Raw genomic sequence first — 25,368 nt, 5'->3', positions numbered from 1 at the left:
AGCGGGGTGTGTGCCCTCGCAGTTCACACATTGCGGACCCTTGGGGCAGCTGGAGTCACCGTGTGAATCCTGGCCGCAGCGTGGGCAGGTGGCCTTGCCTTCGCATCGCGTTGCGATGTGACCGAAGCGCTGGCACTGGAAGCAGCGCATCGGGGCTGGTATGAATGGTCGCACGGGAACTGATTCATACCCTATGAACACCTTGTCGGGGAGCCGATCGCACGAAAACGTAAGCACTACGGATGTGGTATTTGTTACTTCTCCGTTCCGTTTTGTGGTTAGTCGACGAACATCGCTCACTCCCTGAGATGCCATGCTTTATTTCGTCGACTTCCACATACAAAAGATCGTAGTGACTAATTACGCCCCGACAAGTGTTTAGGGTTCGGTGGACCTCCACTGTCACTGGGATATCATTTAACAGCTTCATTTTAAGGATCTTCTCGCTATGCGCCTTGTTCGATGTTTCAATTAATAGGGTCCCGTCGCGTAACTTCTTTGCAGATTTTATGTCTCCCGGTACTGCTGCAGATAACACTTTACGGATTAAGAAGGGGGACACTTTTTTCAGCGTTTCCCCTTCCTTCTGGCTTTTCATTACCAAGAACTTGTTGTTTTTCATTTCTCCCCCGCCCGTTTCCGGACGGGATCTTTTTGGAGGTGGAGATAAATTGTGATCCATAGACTAACCCTTTATTCATCCCCTGGGCTCCCCACCCACCACGGAGCCACACATTCGGGACGCCACACCGAGATCCGGTGTGGTCGCCAGGGCTACCCAAGGGATATAGGAACCTTCGATAGGATAGTAGTAGTAGTGTTTATTTTATAGGGTGCGTCGGCGGCTAAGGCCATTTTGCACCACTCACTGACTGGTATTGATAAAGGGGATTAGGCCCGTTCTGAAATTAACGTGTCAATAATTTACAAGAGGTATCATTTATATTTTATTGAAAAGTCGAGTTGAGTGTAGGAATGCTATCAGTCGGGAAATGTTTTCATGAGTGTCTCCTAGTACCTCAGCTAGGTTGACTCCGAGGTTGTGATTTACCCGTGCAGTACGATATCTTGCACAGTCCGTCAGGATATGTCGCACTGTTAGTGGACAATCGCAATTTAAGCATTGGGGCTGTATTCTCTCTTCGGTGAAGAGGTATGAATGGGTTAATAAGCAGTGACCAATTCTTAAGCGTGTTAAAACCACTTCCTCCCTGCGGACATTTCTTATAGAGGTCTGCCACGCAGTTATTACGGGCTTTATTTCCCGAAGTTTGTTATTTTGGATTTCGAGCCATTGCGTCTTCCAATTTTGTCTAATCATACCCCTCATGGCATTCCCTAAATCTTCCGCTGGCATTAACTGAAAATCTGTATCCGGAGACCTGAGCGCATCTTTGGCTGCAGAGTCTGCTTTCTCATTCCCTGGTATGCCCACATGTCCAGGGACCCAAGCGAAGCTTATAGTGGTCCCTTTTTTACTCAGGGATAACAGAGTGCTTTGTATGTCCTGAACAATGGGGTGACAAGGAGAATAAAGAGATATGGATTGGAGAGCACTGTAAGAATCTGTACAGATCATAAATGACGCAACACTGTTTTTAATGGATCGGAGAGCAATCCTAATGGCAGTGAGCTCAGCCGTAAAAATGGAACAGTACGGATGCAATTTTGCCTTGAGGACTCCATGATATGGGGATACCACAGCGCACCCACAGGCGGTATCCGATTTCGAACCGTCAGTGTATACGAACGTAGATTCGGAGTTTTCGGCGCGGAATTTCTTGAAAAGTTGTTGGTATTCTCCCGCCATAGTAGTAGATTTAGAGCAGCGAGTAAGATCAAGTCTCAAAGCTGGCCGGGGAATTAACCACGGCGGCACGTTGCTGTACCCAGTGGGGTACGTGGCGGGCAAGGTAAAATTGCGTTCTGCGATTAGGTTTCTGAAGCGAACACTTAGAGGTTTAGTGGATCTTGTCTTTCGGTTAAAAAGGTCTAAAAGCAGTGGGTGAGAAATAATGTTAAAACAGGGGTGGTTCGGCGCGGATAAAATTTTTGTGGCATAATTGCACATCAACGTCTCTCTGCGATTGACTAGGGGAGGCTCTCCTGTATCGGCGTAAATGCTCAAGACAGGGGAGGTCCTGAAGGCACCGGTTGCTAAACGCAGTCCCGTATTATGAACCGTCGAGAGCGGTTTCATGTAGGTCTCACGGGCGGATGAGTACACAATCGATCCGTAGTCTAGCCTTGAACGTACTAATGCTCGATACAGCATAAGCATTGAGGTACGATCCGCGCCCCATGTCGAATGTGACAGAAACCGTAAAATGTTCAGAACTTTGAAGCATTTGTCTCTTAGAGCTCGGAAATGTTCGCGCCAATTCAGGCGCCGGTCCAATGTCATACCCAGAAATCGGGCGTTCTCAACGTAAGGAAGCTCATTCCCATTGAGATATAGGGACGGTGGGGCTTGTACACCCCGTCCTCGGTAAAAGTGAATGCATTTCGTTTTCTCAGTAGAGAAACGGAATCCATTCCTCTGAGACCAAACGGAGAGCTTATTCAGAGTCAGCTGGATCAGCCTAGAGGCATTCGTTAATTTTGATGACCTGCAGAAAATAGCGAGGTCATCAACAAACAAGGAGCCCATAACTGGGGAGCGGATACACTCGGTCACATCGTTTATCGCAATGGCAAATAGGGTCACGCTCAGTACGGACCCCTGGGGTACTCCATTTTCTTGTGGATATAAGGTAGATAGATATTCACCTATTCTAACTTTAAAAACTCGGGCATACAGAAAATTTTTAATGAAAATAGGTAGATTTCCTGTAAACCCCCATTTATCAAGTGTCTTCAGAATTTTGTACCGCCAAACACGGTCATACGCTTTCTCTAAGTCGAAGAACACGCCAATTACGTTTTGCCGCAAGAGAAATGCTTCCTGAATGAAACTGTCAGTCCTGACGAGATGGTCGGAGGTTGATCTACCCCGTCGAAAGCCGCACTGGATATCCGAAAGAAGGTTCCGCCGCTCCAACCACCAAACGAGACGACGGTTGACCATTCTTTCCATCACCTTGCATACGCAGCTGGTGAGAGATATCGGTCTATAGTTGTTTGGGTCCGATCCATCTTTTCCTGGAAAACTACCTTCGATAGGAGGTCTCTTTCGGGTTAGAACCTCCAGCGCGGGGGCCCTCCGAACCCACACGCCTTCGGCCGCCCTACGGAGACCCCCATATCTCCAGCACTAACCCGTCCTGGCGTACGCTCGGAAGGAGCCGCCAAGCTCCCCAGCCGCCAGGAGCCGATTGACCGAGCTGGGCTCTTCTCGGCCGCCCGTTTTTCGGGGAATCCAGGGCCGAAGTGGGGTGTTGAACTCCGGCCCATACCGGGTTTCCGACGCCCAGCTGGGTGCCGGAGAACTCACCCACCAGGATCCCCTTCTCCCCCACGTACGGGTCTCCACGCACGGCAAACACGTGGGTGATTCTGGACGCCAGATGTTACGGCTACTCAGAACAGCAGAGTCACATGCTGTCTGGACACTCTCCGAGCGAGCGACGGGGTTTTCTAACGAGCTTGTCTCCTCGGTGGGCTCGGGTCCGTGGGGGCGCGGCTCCCCAAAGGAAGAGATTACTCTCCTCCCCCCGTGCGGGGACACAACAGTTGTTTCGACAAATGTTTTTCTCGCACCTTCATCGAAGTTCTGCCAGAGATAGCAACAACCATCGAGGTAACAACTAGGGAGATGGCCACATCTGGGTCGAAAAGGATTTGAACCGCCCGGGGCTAAATATTGCCCATAAATCACCAGAGCCAACCCTATCCCCCCAATCCGTTCCCCCTTCTTCCACCCCCACTACTTCACTACTGGAGGAATTTCCACTGCTTGCAGCAGTTCTCCTTCGGCACCGAAGATAGCGGGTCATCCTCTTTTGTATCCTTGACGCGTTTTTTTTCGTTGGTCGTGATCCGCGCGGCGTTCAAGTCCAGCGGGTACTTGGCACTAATTAGGTGGTCATCTACGAACCACAGTGCATTTCGTGTACCGTATGTTTTTTGATGGGACATAAAAAGGAGCAGAAATGTGTGACTTGAGGCAGATGTAGGGCAGACGAGTTCGTAGACGAACCTGCATACGAATTGTGTGACTACGGAGAATGTCCAACGGAGAGAGATAAGGACGGAGGAATTGTATGGAAATTTGGGTGCTACTAGCTGAGTCGGGCACAGCCGTTATGGGGTTGACTGCTGAATAATCCACAGAGGGAGGAATACACTCCTGGATGCAGAATGGAGACAACGCAGTTCCCGTGCAACGTCAACGAGAGCTATGGACTGTGACAGGAGCAAGGATCCAGTAAGGATCCGCATCACAGCATAGTCTTTCAGCAGCAGCACCATACTCACGAATCTTTCCATTTCCGGAGATCCTCCTCATCAGTGTTCCCTTCCCCTCATCATTGACTGAATCCTTCCGATTGCATCTCTCACACACGATCGAGTATCCTTTACGCGTTTAATTCTTTTATTTTTGACGAGAAAGTCATATTTGCCTCTTATTTTGTATCACAATTCTCCCGTTCTGTCGTCTTAAGACTTCACATTATCTTGAACGAGTAGCCTTTAATTTTCTTATTGATGCTTGCCACCGTATATTTTTTAAGTAGCCAAATTGTAATATTTTGTAATATTCATGTTTAATTCCGTCATATCAATCATCAACTATCCAACCATTCTATCTTTCTCTTATAACTTTTCACGACGGGCAGGTCTAACACCACTGCTGATAAGTGCCGCAAGAAATGACATTCCCTCCGCACTAATTACATGGTGGGGAAGAGAAAGGTGGGGGTTAGCAAGACGAGTGGTGCTGGCACCGATACAGTATGGAAATTCATTTCAATTACTTCATGTCACCAATTTTATTTAGTATGTATTTCACACATCTAATTTCATATCCTGTTCTTGTCTTGGCCAATGATCTCCACGTATTACTTCGAAACTATGAAGTGTTCCAAGATGACGGTGATCGTCAGGCCTCATACCTATCCATCGGAGTTGACGTAGTCATACGAAAATGTACGGAGTTCCATCATTTGCTGTACTTCACAATGTTACAATGGTATTTCATTAAGAGTGGCTAAAGCAAAACAACCAGCAACCTAGGGTGTTGAAAAGGAGTTACACCTCCACTGCATCATTCCACAAGGATACATAAAAATAAAAGTTATTGCTTCAGTGGGTAGCTTTCAATTACTCTTTTGACTATCGAACTCAATACCAACTGCCCTCACTCACGCCTGCTTGGGTTACAAGGAAAAGCATTGCTTGCAGAGCACAAGTGAATGCACAATTGCATTCATCTGTTGCCTCTTTGTTTCTGAAGACATTTTATCAGGGGGTCCTAAATTCCAGTGTTAACTACTACACTATTCCTTTCCAGGCAAGTGGTACCCCTGCTGAGGAAGGTGAGTAGGAGGACATCTTTGGCGAGGATGGTTCAATGGTGGAGGTGCGTACGTAGCACAGAGAGTGATGAGGGCTCAGGGGAGCTCTGCGAGGATGCAACGCACCGGGGCCGGGACGCAGCAATCGTGCTGATTCGCCCGATCACCCGGGTAGGGGGAGGATAGGGAGTGAAAAGGAAAGAGGCGCCGCCGCGGTAGGAGCCCGACGACGCCTCTGGGGTGGGGAAATGGTTGGAAGGGGAAGGGTAGGTGAGGCTAGCCGGAAAAGACAGTGGATGTGTGCACTACGCCACTCACTTGGTCACCCTTCAAAACGTTTGGTTAGGTACATTGGTTTCACTGACATTTCAAAACATATCTCTATGACCTTTGACCCCCATTGCGAACCTCGCAGGTAAAAAAAACGACAATATGGGTCTTTGAACTAAAAAACTGACTTGGGCACCCTTTAAAACCAATGGTTCCACTTGTTGATTGTAAGGGTGACGGTTAACTCTATGACCTTTGATCCCCATTACGATCATCAGAGGTAAAAAAAAAACAATACGGATCCATGAACAGTGAAACTGACTTAGACACCCTTTAACACCTATGGTTCCTTATGTTGGTTGTAATGATGACGTTTAACCATTATGACCTTCGGAGGTCAAAAAATCAACTATAGGGATCTATAAACTGCTTTGAGATCCTTTAAAACCTATGGTTCGACACGTTGGTTCTCACGATGGCCGAACGTTGAACTTTATGACCTTTGACCTCTGTATTGACCTTAACCCAAGACTCCTTTCTGCACTTAGCTTTTGTTTGACAGTGTTACCCATTTTCTAAATAGTTTACTACTTTTATTAGTTTCTGACGTGCATTGTATTGTGTTCAAAATTTGTAACTCGATCCACTAGGCAAATAAATATTATTACCCTTTACAGGTAATCTTCATTATGCAACATTTCTTTTGGGAAGTTACTTTACTACTGCCAGAAATTATGTTTTTCACACACGTAATTTTGGGAATAATTATTAACGTGGCCAGCATACCTTGTATGCTACATACCGATGGCTAAGTTCTAACAACACCTATCTCAAAATTCGGCCGGTTTGAGACAGGCATCTTAAACAAAGTGTGATGGCATTAGAAATATAAAATTCAAACAAAAAGCAACTCTTTGTTTGCAAATGCATGCTTCTCTTTCAGTTTTATGAATTTTTTGTTTTCAATTTCAGTGTACCATTAAAAATATAAATCGTTTCTTTTGCTCTCCTGAAAGGTTGCTAATTTTGAGACACGTGTTGTTAGAACTTAGCCATCGATATATTCCTTTGGCCCCAAACTCCGTTCACCTCTCCCCTTCCTCAGTTCCTTGCCTTAGCTGTGATTCATGCTTCTCTTGGAGTTGCCTACAGAAGCATGAGACTCCCAACCAATCAGTTTTGTAAATTGCTCACCTGATGATGCCAATAGTACGACGAAGCCACACTCATTTCTTAGATCATCCAGGGGAAGTTAACAGGTTTTTTTCTTACTAGTTCAACAACTATTATTACACTGTTGAGAACCAACCTTCCGTTTTGAGGGATATGAACGACATCCCTAACCAAACCCTTTTAGTCGCCTTTTACGACAAGCAGGGATACTGCGGGGGTACTCTTCATCCCCCAACCCGCAGGGGTGCAATGCACATACTCCATTTAAAAAGCCACTTGGTACGCACATCAACTAATAGAATGACTTCACTCTCCGGCCAACTTCATGGCTAAGCTGTAAGCCACAGGATTGCGGACGGTGAGCCAACCTCTAGATCAGAGGCTAGCAGTAATATGACCAAGTTTTCTCATCAAATAAGCAGTCGTGGACATAAAGTGATGGCATTCCTGGGTGATACGGGTCTACCACAGGTGTAAGACGAGGGTGTGAACTGTCCCCCATCATTTTTAATCTTTACTTCAAGATAGCCTCAATGAAATATAAGAGAAGGCTCCAGGTATCAATGTACATGGAGAAAAATTTAATGCGATGCAGTTTGCTGACAATAAAGTAATCATAACCGAGACAAAGAGTGATTTGAAGAAGACTTTGATTAATATTGAAAGGACAATGGCTTGATATCAGCTGAAAATAAAACAAACTAAAAAACTAAAAAAAATAAGATATTTGTACGCAGCAAATAGAGAGAAGGCAACGAAAAACTTTAAAATAGGAAATAATGGGCGAAACAAGGATGAAATAGTACAATAGCACAGGTGAGGGGCTATCTACAAAAAGAAGAGTCTACTTACTGCTGAGAATACAAGAATAGAAGTGATGAAACAATTCATCAGCTGCTACATACAGAGTATGTTTCTCCATCAGAGAAAATCTCCTGACTGTCGACAGCAGCTAAGAAGTCAAGAGTGGAAACATTCAAAATATGGTGTTGTGTAAGATAGATAAAGATAATATGGAATGACAGAGGAATTAATGAGGAAATGCTAAGAAGAGTTGGTAAAAGGAGAAGTTTTCTAAAATCCCAAAGGAAACCCTAAGGGGCAGCTTACTTGCCCACATCATGAGACATGAAGACCTGATGAAAACAATAGTCGAGGGACACGAAGGAGGGAAAGGAATGTTCCCAAATGAGTTACATCTAAAGGATTATTTAGGAGATAAAGGAGAAGAAATGCATCACAATGAAAAGACAAACTGATGGGTAATGGGAATGGAGAGATGCATTAAACCAATGTCACGATTTTTGACTTGATCTCATGATTGATGATGATATTGATTAATAAATCATGAGAAACGTTTTTGTTACTAATACACATAGATGATAAATGCTCTAAGGCTCTAGTCTCAGGATAGTTATCATAATTTTGAACAATTGCTTTGATTGTAGAAAGTTTAATGGCCATAACTCATGAGACATTCCTCCATGATACGAAAAAATTATGACCATTGGAGTTCCCCATCTGTATTTTGAACAAAACCTGTAAATGGGTGATAAATTACCTAAACCATATCATCACAATACCAATAAGTGGAAAAAAAATTTTGCTCCTAATAAAATTTTAATGTCACCTATTTCCTAGAAAAAGTCATGTGAATCAAAATATATTTGATATCCTCTTATGAATGCAGTGGGTGAATAGATTTTTTGTTAATTTTTAATGATATTCTCTCAAAACACTCAATTCAAGTTATTGCTTTCACATCTATTCTGTATTCTTATGGTGATGATCAATAATTTTACACAAAATATCAAATTATTCCAATCAGAATCTGCAAAAATATTTTAATGATTTTTGAACTAGAGAACTGGATAAAATAATTGCTGATATAATAAGGTCAAAGTAAAATAAAAAAATTAGGTTCATGAATGCCAGTAATCAAGTAAGGAAATGAACGGCTCTTCCATGCATTGCGCAGCCCATTCATATTCTGGTTTCAGTGGAATATCAACTCTAAAAAATCATGCAAAAACATTTTCTAAGGGTACCGAAGCACTGAAATAACAGGTTTTCTAACACAATGACCAATTGGGTACACGTTTGCCTCCAAATCTAAAAACGTACCAAAATATGGAAGATAATGGAAGGGAATGCATTGACAAATAATATGCACCTCAATGATAGCACCAAAGAAGGGAAATTCAGGCATCATAATGAAATTTGGACATACTGGCAATACATTTCAACAGTAATACTTGCTTTGAAAGACAAAAATGTGGTGTAATATTCAAAGAAGCCAAAATACAGACAACTACATTAACAACACATTCCCTGAACATTGATTACTATCACATAACTCAGTAGTAACCTCAGTTGCAGTCGACGAAAACTATTTTAGCCAAATGTTTGATAAAATCTTTATGCCATAAAAAGATTCCTATGCCATTTTAAGTTCCTGATGATTGTCATTTTCTTCAACATGCATATGTATGATATATACAAAAATTTTACAGCAGCAAAATACATACTCCAGATGCAATTCAAAGTGTATCATATGACATAATTCTTTATATGATCACTGAAACCTAGAGGGAAACACTGTGTAATCATGATAAAGCAAATACATCACAAATTTCATGAAACTCTTGAGCCACTTGAAGACTGAGTAAAATAAATTCTATTTTAAAATTATATATTTATCCTAGAAAAAATACTTGAAACAATTTTCACACATTGGTTTAGGAATTTTACTTAATTTACACGAAGTGACAATAAATAATGTACACATAAATGACTACAAGTAAGTACAGATTTATCCCCACTGGGAGAAAATAAATACTTCATCAGTTCAGATAGTGAGAATTAGGCATTTGAGTCACGTAATTAATAACTTTTCACTATGAGGACACAAAAACATAACCAGCTGCATCACAACCACGATGGCTACCACCACTTTGAATTCATCTACTCCGTCATTTTGGCAGCTCAGGTAATGTAAATGACAGTGAGTGGGGCTTTTAATGCACATAAAACATCATTCGTAACAATATCAAAGACAACTAGTAGAGCACCAATTGATATTGCTTATTTACAAAAATTTTGTGCACCACTTCCTCGCAGTATGCAGGGAGACCTCACCCATAAGAGAAACAACTCAATTCCACCGCCTCCTTTGCATTCCTACAAAATTACATTCCTCTGGCTGATCTTAATATGATCTGACAGCAGGTGGGACTGTCTTGCACTCCTTCTGGTCCAATGTCTCATCAATCACCCTCCTGTACTTCAGCGTTACCTGAAATAGACATGGGTTACAAGGAGAAAGACAAAAAAAATAATCATTGAGTGGCCTCCTAATGTTCATACAAACTATTTCATGTATACAGTGGAACCCCGATCAATTGTTCCTGCATTGATCGTTTTCCCGCATTCATCACTCGCCGTTCCTGGTCCTAAATAAAGTTCCATAAAGGCAATGTAATTTTTTCCCACATCCATTGTTCCCCAAAGTATCGTTTCCCTGCATTGATCATTTGAAGATTGCGGTCCTGTCGCATAATTTTCCCCCATCCATCATTTGACGAAAATGAGAGTGTTTACAATGTGTTATTTCTGGCTAATAACGACAGACACCCCCAGGAGATTGAACTACTATAGGGAGAAGCTGAGTACCATGGGATAGTTACATTAGCGCATTTCCCAAGCTATCCCCCTCCAAGCACTAACCTCCACTCCTCTGATGCTTTCCTCTTCTCCTAAATAAAAAAAAGGTCCCAGCTCACACAGGGATCGTATAACGAAGACCTTAGCTTCGAAAAAATATCAAGTTACACGAGAACAATAAAAACACGTTTCACACCTCCCCCTTTTCTCACCCACTGACCTTTTTCAGCCTACCTGCATCAAAGTTACCAGTTTCTGGAGGTCAACTGCTGCATGAATCACCTATTAGCCCAAAAGGTGTCTAAAAATGAATTTCAGCAATTGGCATTATACTTTTATTAGATTGAAATACTTGTAAAGTGCATGTAATTCAAATAAGAATGAGACCAAACACATTTATTTCAAACGTTATTCAAGCATTTAAAACAAGGAAATAGTTGGAAAAATACAATGGTGATTTCTGGCAAAACTCGATATCCTCGTAGCTGAGCTTCGCGGCAGTTAATGACGCATTTTTCTGAAAACAGGATATCAGGTTATTATCAGTTATCAATTTACGAGTTATACTATAAGTCTCACTTGTAAGAGTTACTGAGGGAGGGATATCTTCTCAGGATATTTTGTTTCTCCTTACTAGCAATCCGAATTCATCTACTCATCTGGCGCTATGCTAATTAGAAAACAATGTGTAAGTTGCCTTCTCTTTAGGACAAATATTTCATGGTGCAGTCATATGTTTATGCTTCACCCTCTGCAGTATGTTCTGCGTAAGACGTATGCGATAGCATCAGCTCCGAACTTCACCTCGCACGAGTGGTTCCGTACTTTCCAGGGTGGGTTGACTTCAAACTAGCGAGTGTTTTCTGTGTGGGTTTAATAAAGGAAGATTTACATCAGAGAGAAATCCGTAATAGCATGGTATATGCAAAGTGGCGAGCAAACATTTTTTAGCAAGGTGGCGTGTTCCTTTAGGATATTTGAAAGAGTTATTATTCAAATCAGCAATATGACCTAAGTGCCTCGATGAAGTACTAGTACTCCTTTAATTGGCTATAATCTTGTTTGAATCCTTTAACAAATATCATAATTACGCGCTAAAATCCTGCGTTTCCTGGGACATAGGCAACCTAGCCAAACATTCCCGTATCGATAGTTTTCCCGCATTCATCATTTTTTTGTCCATCCCCCCCCCAAAAACGATAGATCGAGGTTCCACTGTATTTAATTAGCAACGTAGAGTCAGTGAAAAGAAGTATGGAGGCTGACAAGTGTCCTGGAGCTGGTTGAAAATGCTGCCACACACTTTTCAACTGTCTGATTTGGCAGCTCGAGCATTTGCCGTGGACTATTATCTACCCATTGGACTTTGTAAAACAGAAGTGAAACCTCTCCCATGTTCGCACTACCTACTTAGCATACCAATAAATGGAGGTTCCACAAATAAGCAGTTCTTTCATACAGCATTCCTCATTTTGTGTCAATCCAGATACCTGGAGAGCATTTCAAAAATTGGTGTCACTCCTTAGAAGTTTGTAAAGAAAAGGTTCCACTGTAGTTTAATCAATTTTCTAGAGTTCATAGATTTTGAAGTACATTTATCAATTGTCTCCAAAACTTTTTATTTTTAACAAGTTTATCATGAATTGATTTCACTACCACAATTAATTAATTAATTTAACCATACTTTTGGCCAATAATATCATAAACTACCGATGTAACTACAGAGCAAGAGCTTACTTAATTGAGCAACACCAATTAAATCTTACATTATTAATGATTTTAATTTCTCCTGGTGAAATGTCTATGAAATGCATGTTGCCGTGAAACCAACTTGGTTATAAGAGTGACTCAATTCAGTATACTTCCATCAAAGGCAGAATATTTTTATTATCAAGACAGTATTTTTAGAAGGGGATGGCTTTCACTTCATTAAAACCAGGACTTGATTGTAAGCGGGTTCATTATAAGTGGGCTCCACTGTTCCACTTAATTATATGGCTGGCAGAAATATTAACATCCCAAAAACATTGTAAAAATCACCAGCTGCATTAAAACTAGATCCACCAATTCCATGGCAGGCACCTCCTTACCTTTCCAGTGGCTGGGTCAACCCAGGCCATGGTGTGCTTCCTCCAGTGCTGATCAAACGCTCTTTTCTTCTGTCCCTCAATGGGTTTTGTGTAATCAAATTCATCAATCCTGTCCTGCAAAGTAATTAAACGAAAATACGTCTAAAACACTGTATCACAAAAATATCTCATAATTCAAATGATGTCAATTACAGTACAACCTCGATAAAACGAAACCCTATGGGGCTCAAATAAACACTCATTATAGTGAATTGTCGCTTTACCGGAGGTGGAGCAAATAATTGCCAATATACCTATTGCTAACACTTATACAGGAATTGGAGTCGTGCAGGGACAGAGCATCCGATAAATGTAAGCATACATCCAGACCAAAGGCAATGTTTTTTTGCCCCACTAAATTTCCCTACTTTTATAACAACTATTCAAAACATTTATCACCTATGATTGTCCATATTTGGCTGTGTAAACAGCCTGGTTTTGAATACTTTGCATCAGCAACAAGACTTGGACAATTTATCCATACTAAGGCAAAATTTAGGCCATTCATAGTGTAGACGTGGCAAAAATATTGGATTCAAACTTGCAGTGGACTAAGAATACTGCTAGAAAACATGAGATAACAGCGAGAAACCTGTCCAACTCCAGCACAGCGTCAATCAGCCTTGCAAAGTACCACTCAGTCCAGTACTCTGCCAAGTCTAACTCTCACTCCTGTCAGGGCATGGTACCAACAGCACAGCACAAAGCCTTTGCGAGCTCTTGCCACACTCCCCGATCTGTCATGCGGACTGAGTCCTCTCCTCACATGAATATATAATGGCCTTTATATGACAGATCTTTCAATTAAAGCTGGTCTTTCAGTTGAGTTGTGCCTACCAACTTAAGCGGTGCAGTCACATGAATTGTATTTACGATATTAAGACATTTAATGGCTGGCAAAATAAAAACTATACAGACATTTCAGAGTAGTTATTTCTGCCATCACTGGTAACATGGGTGACTCAATTTACCATCAAGTTAACTAGCAATGCACTGCTCTGAAGAGATACACCTTGTAATACCGATTGCATATTGTGGCAAGGACTCCTTAGCCTGGCTATATCAATATTTTTTACTTGTAAATAATAGGTCTTTTGATAGAGCACTGCCAATCGCTTGTTATATTATGATTCTTCCTACATAGCTTTCTCACTAAAATGAGCTTATGCAAGAATGCATAAGTGACTGTACGAATAACAAAACAGTATAACCAAATTCTCATTAAATCAATTACATTACACTTTTTTTTATAATGACAGGCAACACAGTGTCACGGAGCACACTGAGGAGAACGAACCTTGAAGTCCTCCCTGGCATGAGCCCCTCGTGACTCTTTCCTCGCTTCAGCACCATAAACAGTGGGCATGGCACACAGCAAGAGATTCTGCAGCTCTAAGGTCTCCACCAAATCTGTATTCCATATCAAGCCATGGTCGGCCACCTAAAAAGAGGAGTGACACATTGAAGATATTTACTTTCATTCACAAAGAAAATTGCAAATCATGATGAAAGATAAAAATCACTATAGTGAAATTATCTTAACGGAAATGAGAGGTTGAGGCTCTGAAGTCTAACTCAGTGAAAATTTTTGAAATTATCTTTTCCCTTCAAAATATAAATGTGAAAAATCAGACTTAGTTCTCACTCCAAAGAGGTTTACCATTATTAGTAGTGAGATCCAGAACACATTGCCAAGTTATCATAAACAGCCTATCTTTCACTCCATAAGGAATAGCAGCGTGGTTGCCAACATTTAACTTAGTCTGTTTACTAGGGTTCTTTTGTTTGAATCATGTTTTCGCTTGGAAAGCACTTCATACAATTTCAAAAGGTGAAAAAAGAATTTGCCAAGTAGAAATGATTTATGTGTATGGTTTTACAACAGCATAAAAATGGGGCGACCAAATCCTAGTGGAAAATTTATGCTAATCCAATAATGATATAAAACAGCTCACTGTTCCTGGATGTTTCTACTGTCTACAGCACAGTGACATGACCCTGAAGGGTACTTTATGGAATCTTTCGTAGCCAAGAAAATGTACCACAAGCTTCATCCTTCTCAGGTTCAACATTGGTAGCACAATTGAAAAATAGCTCCAATTTTAAAAAAGGCTGCTTTTTCTCCTCTTGCTTTACAAGTACAGTGGAACTTGGTTAGTACGTTCCTCCTTAATACGTTTTCCACTTTAGTACGGCGATTTCTCTCGGTCCCGGTACCATCCGAACAAAATACAGGCAAAAGTATTTGGTTAGTACGTTTGAAAAAATTGCGCTTTCCTGGGGCCGTATTCTGTATTTCGTCGGTGCCGCACCGGTCGGTTTCCCTTTCAAGCCCACCGACTGGACATCAAACCGTACCGACAACGGATTCCGCACCGACGACGACACTTTCAGCGATTCTGTAAGGTCGTCGGTTTCAAACCAGTCGGTACGGTTCCCCTTCCTTCCCAAACAGGGAAAATCCGAATATATCCGAAGTTTCACGTGTCTCCACCAATGAGAGAAGGGTAAAAACAAGTGAAGACTCATTGGCACAGTTTGTTGTCGTCATTCTCAATCTTTTTATTTGCGGAAATTACGACTTATTGCTAGATTAAGATAAACGATATTGGATAAGTTGTTGACAATGCTTATATAATGTGTGGTAGTAATGCTGTATCTACAGAATCGAAGGAAACAATATTACAACATCACAATAAAGTTTGTATGTGATGGAGATTGTTGTTGCTGGAATGAATTATTGAAACTATCCTTGAGATCGTAGTTTCTTTTTTTAAATATTGGTTCCGTATAATGCTATTTATTCATGATTTGGTAATATAGTTGTCATTAATTAAGTTCCGTATAAATGTTATCAACGGAAGGTTATGCCATTGGCACCGTAGCAGACGAAAATAGCATACCATGGAACGTGAACGTAGGATTCAAATGCAAATGTAATATTAGAGGAACAAGTTAGGAAATTGTTATAAAAATATGGAGCTGGGTGCAATTAAAAGAAGTGTAATGACGAGGAAGTAAATAAATTGTGATTGGGTGAAATGCATATGTATAAGTTGCGCATTCCAAGTGAGAGAAAATGATAATATTGCGGTAAACCTCATACTTATTAACAAATATCTTCTTTTATCGTCAAGGGAATCAATGGCTGATGATGAAATGAAATATAGTTGCCCGTTACAAATGAAAGAAACTGATACCGTTGTGGCAAACTTCATACTTAAATAAAAAGATCTTATTTCTATGCCGAGAGAAACGCCAAATTGATGATTGAGTGAAATAACAGTCGCCTATTCAGAGTGATATAAAGTGATAACATTGCGGCAAAACTCATATTTAATCAAAAATATCTTTTTTATGTCAACGGAGCAAATAAATGATGATAGAGAGAAATAAAGCCTATTACAAGCGAGTGAAAGTGCGGTAACATAAATGAGAGAAAGTCATTATATGTTAGCAAACCTCATTTTTATTAACCATTATCTTATATTTCTGTCAAGGTAATTAATATAGATGATGACACAGTGAATTATAGAGGCGTATTCGAAGGGGCAGAAAAAGATAACATTGGAGAAAACCTCATTATTTACTCGGTGATGAGGTAAAAACAAAATAAAACGTACAATGCGCACCGGGGAATTCATGAAACCCACTAGTCGGTGGCCGTACCGACACCTCTTTGCTGTCGGTACGGCTACCGACGATCTCCCGTCCTCTCGTCGGTGCCGCACCGACTGGGTTCGTACAGAATCGCACGACTTCTTACCGGGAGTCGGTGTGACGTCGCACCCGACGAATCGGTGCCGCACCGATCGGTTTGGAGTTACAGAATACGGCCCCTGGTTAGTACTCTCAATTGCTTGCCGTGACGCAACCCGCAATTCGTTCTCTAATATCTTCTTAAGGGTCGTAAACCTCCGAATTCATGATTGAATTTATTATTATTAGCCATTAACACATCTCTTTCTTCGACCGTGATTTATCCAAATGCAATTTTTGTGACGTGATGAGTAATAAAATGTGGTCATTTTTCGGGAATGTCTGACTATGAAAAACTACAGCCAATGAGAAGCCCCAATTTTCCCCACCCCTAGCTCCTCACCTTCGGTAGCCTTTGGAGTGCCCGCTGCTGCGCACAAATTTCGCGAGTGCTCAATTGTTGCTATTGCACGAGTTATCATGATGAAGAAATGAGTCTTATCCAATTCCCACTTTATCTAAAGCAGTACTGCACGTACTCCGTAAACTCGACGTCGAGTACGTGCATATTTTTCTTGACTACCGTTTTGGGAGCAGACGATGCTCTGGATCTCAATGCGAAGCTTAGCTTAAAAATACTTGATCTCGGAATGGAAGCAGACGACATTAGATAAATGTTGAAAGTAAATTTCAACTATAATATAAAATCTTCTTGTAATTATGTCGTAATCTAATAATCCTGTGTGTTATCAATCGATATATCGATCGAACAACAATCGATATGGTATCATTCCAGAAGCGAATGTGTACGGCTGTTGCCGTAATTTTAAGGTCATATAATTTTGTCCAATTTATATGATTTATAAAAACAACCAATTGACATACTCAGGGTTGTTGTTATATTCTCTGAGAATGCTGTGAGAAAGAAGAAATGACTTAGCATCACTTGTCCTCTTTCTATAAGTATATATATAGGATAAATCACGGGAGATAGATGCCGTTTTCAAGTAATTGTCTTCAGGAAATCTATGGAACATTGTGATTTTTAATCACATGGTAATGTTTTTCAGTGTAGTGCCCATTTTCTTGATTTTAAATGTGAAAAGAGTTCAGGAAGGCAATCTTGAATGCGTTTCCTATGAGAACTACCCATAGTAATTGTAATTATGACGACTTTTCCACAGATTGCCATTACCCCGACTGCTATTATTTACTTTCCTTGTTAGTACGTTTTCCTGGTTAGTACGTTCATTTTTTGTGGTCCCTTCAGAAACGTACTAAACAAGTTCTACTGTATACTTGAAAAAAGGAACTAAAAAGTAATCATAACACATGGTCAACATAAAAATGAAATGCTAAGAATTCAGTTCAAATGAATTATATGAATGAGAAATCAGGAATTTATAATGCATTTTAAAATGGCATAAAACAACATAATGCAGCATTGGTTAACCTGAAAATAAATTTATTCAATCAAAAAACCACTAACACTTGGCATGCTGAGAATCTAAGCCTTCGAGACTTGCTTCGCACTCTAGAAATTCTGGAGAAGGTTCGGTCATACAGTTGAAATTGAATAAATGACAATGATAGGGGCATGACTAGAAGAAATCAGGAGTTGACTTAATGGCATGCATAGTAAGAAGAAAATAAAAAGTATGCCAAGGCAATAAAACTATATTTGAGGGTCTCATTTAATAGCTCATAATATTTATAATTTTTTGAGCACAGAACAAATGTCAATTAGACGGCAGTAATCATCTCACCTTCAAATCTTTTACTCCCATTTGGTAGATCTGATCCATCTTATTGCATCCTTCTTTGAGTGTTTCACCAGTCCTGAAGACGGCAGCATTAGTCTGCATACACTTCTGCATTTTCAAACGGACCTCGGCAGTGGGTTGGCTCCCATTCGCATAGCGAGTAGCATCCAGGTTAGCAACTGTAGCCTCTCCAGCATTCTGTTAAGATACAAAATTTAAAGCCCACATTAAATTAACTTAAGAAATAAATTGATGAATAACAGAACAACAATCATAAAGAGACTTCACATGAAATTAATAATTATTATCATTTATAACAAATATGAAGCTGTTTTTATTTTAGAAAAAAGTAAAACTATTCGCACGAGTACAGATATGATTTCAGCCCTTGACTACCACCGCACACCACATAAGAGCGCATCAGTCAGATCTACGACAAAAGTAATCCAAGAGAAAAGAAGATGCAGAGATGAACAAAACATCACATGCACACACAGAGAGACACTTGCCGCTTTGAGTTCTGGAACCTTTTCTCCTGGTTTGTTCTCACTAGCAATGGTCTTGGCGCACGCACGTCCAAACACGACAATGTCAAGGAGGGAGTTGGCACCAAGGCGATTGGCACCGTGGACAGACGCGCATGCTGCTTCTCCACAGGCATACAGACCCGGCACAATTACATCGTCACCCTTGTCATCAATGGTGATCACCTGAAATGACAGCCACATAAAGAAAACTTGCTTCCTAAAGTTGATGGTTATAAAACTGGTACATGCCAGACTTTCAAGAAAGATAGAATTTGGATGTCTGGAGAAAAAAAGATGGCTTCTTAATTCATCAAATAATGGAATACAAAAATAATTACGCAACTTAATAAACAGACACACCTCTCTTGATAAAAATGCCAACAAGGAGGAGAGTATGAGGCAATGGAAAAAGATGGCAAACATAAGGCCATCAACTCAAATGGTTAAGAGGAAAGCCACACCTTGCCCATGTAGTTGGTTGGAATGCCACCCATGTTATAGTGAACAGTTGGCAGAACGGGAATTGGTTCCCGTGTCACATCCACACCAGCAAATATCATGGCAGTCTCAGAGATGCCAGGGAGACGCATTGCCAGCTGCTCAGGAGGAAGGTGGTGAAGCTGAAGGTACACATGGTCCTTCTCCGGACCGCAACCCCTGAAAAGGCAATAAATAAGAATGAAAGTTATGTTATGAAAATACTTTTCCTTTTGTTCAAATTTCCCCCCCCCCCCCCCCACCAATACAGAAAATGACACATTTTCTGGATGTCTTGCCAAAGTTTACGGGCATCTGAATCATGGCAGGTTGAAAGAAACTTATGCTATCCCTTTGATAGCTGTGAGTCTCCTAAAGATAACTTCTGTAGCCCTTAACTTATTTGGGGTTACCAGAAACCACCAAACTCACAACATAGCAACTGATGGTAATTGCTTCGAGAAAGTAGTAGCTATAAAATTATTCAACCTCAACAGGACTTCCTCTAACACTAGGCCCTTTGGCCACATACTCAGGAAAACTAAAGTTAATCTAATGATCTATCTGAAACAGATATTGAGCAAAACAGGAATATACTGGAGATCTGTCTCCAATGGATTAACGTGCATACTATGAAGTGAAGCCAATGTTCAGTGAACCATCATCAAGCAGGGGGTTCTGGATAGCAAAATACTTAACAATTCAATACAGTAGACTCTCGTTATTACGAAGTTCACGGGGCCGAAAAATCGGAGGTTCGTAATAACGAAGTTCGTAAGAACGTTTTTTTTTAAGAATCGTCAAAAGAAATAGTGTATTATAAACTCTATTAAATTACGCGGAAATGTATATAAACAAGAAAATTCGTTTCAGTTTTTCAACAGAAGACTGCGCCATGACGATATCGAAGGTTGATATCTTCCCGAACACATGAACTCCGATGTTCAAACTAGATGCGCCCCAAGACCTTGTTCCAAGGTTGATAAAATTACAGTCCGGCCACCGAGAGTTGTCCAGTAACAGACAATGGGCTGGGTAGGGGGTATGAGAGCCAGGTAAGAAAGCGAAACGCTTGCAAAGTGTTCCATGAAGAAAATAACCGGAAGGGACGACGAGCGTGAAGGACCTAGAGGGATAATTACTTGTTCTTGTGATTCGAAGAATGGGCTTATTTTGGTTGGTTAGGCTTATTTCGGTGCTCGAATATGCATTTGACAACGTTGTATGACTAGACGAGGGTGTGAGGTGCGTTTGGGGGACAGCGATTGGCTTTAAACCGTGCTGACGCAGGATTATCCACCCCTCCTATTGTGCCGTAATCGGACACCCTTCGCCAGCCGGACTGCATGTAAGTTATCGAGGAGTACGGTTATCCTGCGGGATGCAACACTGCATTACACGTATGCGCTAACTCACGATTGTGGTGACCTGATCCATCGGGGCCTGCTATGCATCCGGAGCCGAGAAAATGTCTCCCCGCAGTAACGAAGAACGGGCGAAACGCTGAACAGTTCCTAAATTCACACCAGATTCAATGATACCTTATTCAGATGGTGATTACAGTGAGAGTTTCACAGCGCCAAACCGCGTAGTATCGGCCAAATCGAAAGGCGCCAAATTTGAAATTTGAAAGTTTTGAATGCTCGTATCTCTGAAAATTCGTACATCGAATGTGCATAGGAAGAGGATTGACTGTACATCCCATTTACTAACGGTTATGAGTGGGTCACCACGACTTCACAGGAATGAAGGCTGTTATATGATGTAGCGCGTAGACTGAATAAAGAACCATAATTGACGCTCTTAAGCATAGTACACGAGAATGACGTGGCGCGATTATTAAAACTTAAGTGTTGTGAATATCCACCTAAATGCCGTGACTTGTGCGTGTAACTTCGTAATAAAGTTCATATTGCAACCGCCGGGACCGGGACTTAGGTTCGTAATTTCGTAAAAACGAAAATTTCGTAATAACGTTTCTTTTACTATAGCTTGGATAGGCCTTTTTGATGGGACCAACGATTTGCTTCGTAATAACGAGAACTTCGTAACAACGTTGTTCGTATTAAAGAGAGTCTACTGTAGTATAAATTAATCACTGTACTAAAAAACAGAGGCGGTAAATGGTGAATGTCACTGTCTGCTGAAATTCAACGATCCTTAACATAATTCATTACAAGGTGGTGAAAGGTGACATGAACTTTTACTCTGAAATTATGACTAATCAACTTTTACTTGACATCGAAGTCCAAAATATGGGAAAATCATCTTAAAATAGTGAAATAAAGTATATTAGCATAAAAAAGATGACTGAGGATAGAGAAAGTACAAACCTGCCCTCCCTGATCTCAATGGTCATGGAGCGGGAGACAACATCTCGAGAGGCAAGATCCTTGGCCACTGGGGCATAGCGCTCCATGAAGCGCTCACCCTCACTGTTCACCAGGAAACCACCCTCACCTCGACATCCTTCCGTAATGAGGCACCCAGCTCCATAAATACCTGCAAACACACAAATGCTTAGTTCTTCGTTAAAACTTGTGCGGGTGCTCGTCATTATGAATAAAAACTTTTGGGCTATGTCGCCGCATCAATTCTTGGGTGGCCCCAAATTTCCTGACCAATGCTGGTCGCTTTTTCAAGGGATTCTTAAGAGTTGGGAATTTAAATTCTTTTTTATAGGTATGTGTGTCAGGTGGTTGGGGGAGGGGAGCAGGAGGTTGGAGGAGTGGGTTGCTGATTATTTTTTCACACTACGGGTTGCCAGGAACGGTTAATTTTAATTCCAGTGTCCCTGTTGAAATTGTTCTTTTCTTTTGATATCTCAATGGCTTCTCTGATGAGTCTCTGTTTAAAACCTTTTACATTGGCGAGGACTTTGGCTTCCTTGAGGTCGACTGTGTGGCCAAGCGCTGCGTGTTACGCTTTTTTCTCAGCTTTCCTCGGCAATCAAAAAATACAAGAACTGGAATAAAAACATCGAAACTGGGGGAATTATAACTTTATAAAATTGATAATCTCCGGTTTCCTTCTTTAAATATGTTGATACTCAATTGCATAGTGCCTAATAATGACTCTCTACCAGTTTAACTTCGTTAAATACCACAGAAACAAAAGAAAAACTCTAAATACGAACCATTATGAGACTTAAGGGTGGGTTTATTCAACTCCTTCGGACAAAACGAGCCCTCGATTTGGCTTTGGTAATTTCCAAGGGATTATGAGCACTCACAAGACCACGCCTCTACTGTATCAGGCATACGTCAAGGTCATGTTGGATATCCATATTTTGTCACACTTGGTGTAAATTCATCCATTGCTATGAAGTAAAACAGTGGAGAGTCACTCCACATCCAATAAGTAACTAGTTCCCTTATTTTCAATGTGATTGAAGGTTGATAATTAATACATAATGATTATTACCTTCCCCTGTATTAACTTACAAAAGCTTCAATAAAGTAACAGTTATGTTTAATGACGGCCATTGCTGAGAGGAGGCATTCAATCTCATGAAAACCACATAGTCTACTCACCAGTGGGGTGGAATTGCACAAATTCTAGGTCTTCGTTAGGGAGCCCAGCACGAGCTACCATCGCAGAGCCGTCACCAGTGCAGGTATGAGCAGATGTGCAAGAGAAGTAAGCTCTTCCATACCCACCAGTGGCAATGACCTGCAATACACAGTAATTTCGGATGAGAATAGGCAAAATGAAAACCAATTCTAATATTATCCAATTTTAAGTGGGCTACAATAGTGTAACGATAATAGCTGATTGTAATTATAATAGCATTTTCTTCAAACTAAATGAATATTTTATACATTTTCATCACCTCATAAATGAAAATTAACATAGCTAGCAGTTTAAGTAGAGCAAACACTACCACACTTCCCAATCAAAGCATAATAGCACAAAAGGACTTGCTGCTTGCAGAAGCAAACATTAAGCCTCAGGAAAAATACACAACAGGGCAATGCAATTAATCAAAAATATTCAACAGGAGAACTTAGAAAGAAAATAGCAAATGCTAATAGTTAATGCTAAGGGAAACATATGGTATGGATGAGACCTGTTTCGTAACTATAACGTACTTTCGTATGAGGTGATGAATTTAGCTTTAATATACCAAAATGTTTAAAGCTGATCAGTTTGACCAGCTATTACATTGAGTGAAGTTGAACTGAATAAAAAAACTAAATTTGACTTTTACTTTTACTTGAATCAAGGCAAGGAAGATTTTGGTTAGCAAAAGGACTGTTCATATTAATAGATATACTAAGATGCCATGATATTGGCAAATAAAAAATGTGCACTTGAGATAAGGTTGATGATGTTTTTTCTGTTAGAAAATGGCTTCTGCCCACAGTGAATTTTTAAAGCATTTTATTATGATTCAGTTAATCAGAAATTAAATTGAATTGATGAATTCCACTATTGCTATTAGCATAAACCATGGCATTGCAACTTGTAATGGAATCTGATTTCATCAGTTTTAGCCTTCAACTCAAGTTGAAAATTTTGCAATTGCAAAAGTCTATCTAAGAATATATTTGTATTATTCTGAGTAGTATCCCACCAAATGTAAAAACTCTGATATTGATGAATCAAGATTTCATAGAATTTTCAATACAAGAGTTGGGTCTTTACAAAATAAACACACCGTATTTTTGGCGCTAAATCGGTGCAATGTGCCATCCTCCAGACACAGAGCAATAACTCCACGGCACTCCCCACCTTCCATGATTAGATCCAATGCAAAGTATTCAATGAAGTAATTGCAGTCGTAACGAAGGGATTGACCATAAAGGGTGTGCAAAAGGGAGTGACCAGTACGATCCGCCACACAGCAACACCTGAAATCATTTTACAAAATTCAATGGTTTCTCTATGAAAAACATTCACTGACAAGAAAAAGCAGTCTTGATTTTTTTTAGACCCCATACTACCCTTTGTTTTCACTATGAAATGAGTGAACACATCACAACTCAGCTGAAGTTTTGGGCAATCAGCAAATCGGCAAAAATATAGGATGCAATACACGGCACACAGACAAAAATATCACAAATTTCAGTACCAAATGTGGCACATATCCTCAGTTCAACAGAAAAACATTAAAAAATATAAAATAACTTTCGTGGCAACAGCAAGAACAGAAGAATGAAAGACGAAAATTATATTAAATTTTTTTTTAATTATTGCAGGAAAACCCTTGAATTTGCATTTAGCAATGTCTGTGCATCCCTAGTCTTAATAAATATAGATGCACCAAAACACAGAACTTTAGCTCTTTGACACTTCATTTACATGGTTCTAATAGGAATAGAGTTTTATCAGTTCGGAAAAACTATTTTGGGTCATCATACTGAGGTTGGCACACTGTATAGGCTTCCATACAGCATAAAAATGTAAGGTGGAACTATCATAATGAAGTAGTTGAAGATCCATCAACATCTTATACTGATAAAATATTGACATTCAACTTAGGTAATCTCTCCCTTCATGAGGCCAAGTTCACAAGACATGCCAGATAGGGCAATTGAATCAGAAATAAAATATATTTGCTAAAGGTAGTAAAAATATATGTGCGGATACTGAAAGTAATCAGAAAATTTGAAGAAAGTATGTTACTGAAGTTTAAATTAATTGATAGTCTTAAGATTAAACAATCATCTTAGAGAAAAGACTTACATCAAATAAATTGTCCTTAGTCTTAAAAAAGCTTTCACATTAGCTGTCAATAAATAGTTTCATATTTAGTATTCCAAAGAATATTTTGCACTAAAATTCAGAATAACTTCAACTACAACTTGCTAAGAAAACAAGTAACCAGAGCATATAGAAATACTTGCTCTACCTGTTACGTGACGTAACTTCTTTCCTTCAAATCTTTTATTATTTCCTTAATACAACAAGAAGTTGATTTCACAGATGTTATATTCTTTACTGAATACATTTCGATATTTTCTACTAAAAGTTTATCCATGAATAAGCTAATACACAAGTTCTAAGCACTCAGGGAAAAAATAAGAAAAAACATTTTTTTTCTGGCATAAAAACTTTTTTGTATGATATTTTAATGTTCTTCTGAAAGAAAAACTTTTTTCTTGATCACTATTTTTATTTCATTTAATTTATTCCCACACCACTGAAAAAAAGCACATATTGGCCTTTAAATTTGTAGTTTTCAACAAATTTATAAATTATAAGTGCA

At 40.1% G+C, this 25,368-nt stretch overlaps 1 protein-coding gene across 1 annotated transcript in view; it reads right to left on the bottom strand.

Annotated features, from left to right (window-relative positions):
- Positions 1-9,158: 9,158 nt before the first annotated feature.
- The window catches only part of LOC124164539 (succinate dehydrogenase [ubiquinone] flavoprotein subunit, mitochondrial), a 41,502-nt gene continuing 25,292 nt past the window's right edge, over positions 9,159-25,368 (bottom strand). The window contains exons 6-14 of the mRNA XM_046541906.1: positions 23,818-24,010; positions 22,691-22,829; positions 21,491-21,659; positions 19,142-19,337; positions 18,663-18,863; positions 18,157-18,351; positions 13,989-14,132; positions 12,653-12,766; positions 9,159-10,194 (exon numbers count right to left, since the gene is read on the bottom strand). Coding sequence (XP_046397862.1) covers positions 10,108-10,194; positions 12,653-12,766; positions 13,989-14,132; positions 18,157-18,351; positions 18,663-18,863; positions 19,142-19,337; positions 21,491-21,659; positions 22,691-22,829; positions 23,818-24,010 — 1,438 coding nt within the window. The 3' untranslated portion in view covers positions 9,159-10,107. The remainder of the gene's footprint in view (positions 10,195-12,652; positions 12,767-13,988; positions 14,133-18,156; positions 18,352-18,662; positions 18,864-19,141; positions 19,338-21,490; positions 21,660-22,690; positions 22,830-23,817; positions 24,011-25,368) is intronic.

Source organism: Ischnura elegans, chromosome 8 (genome assembly GCF_921293095.1).
Source record: "Ischnura elegans chromosome 8, ioIscEleg1.1, whole genome shotgun sequence".
Lineage (NCBI taxonomy): Eukaryota > Metazoa > Arthropoda > Insecta > Odonata > Coenagrionidae > Ischnura > Ischnura elegans.
This window is presented reverse-complemented; position numbering and strand designations above follow the sequence as displayed.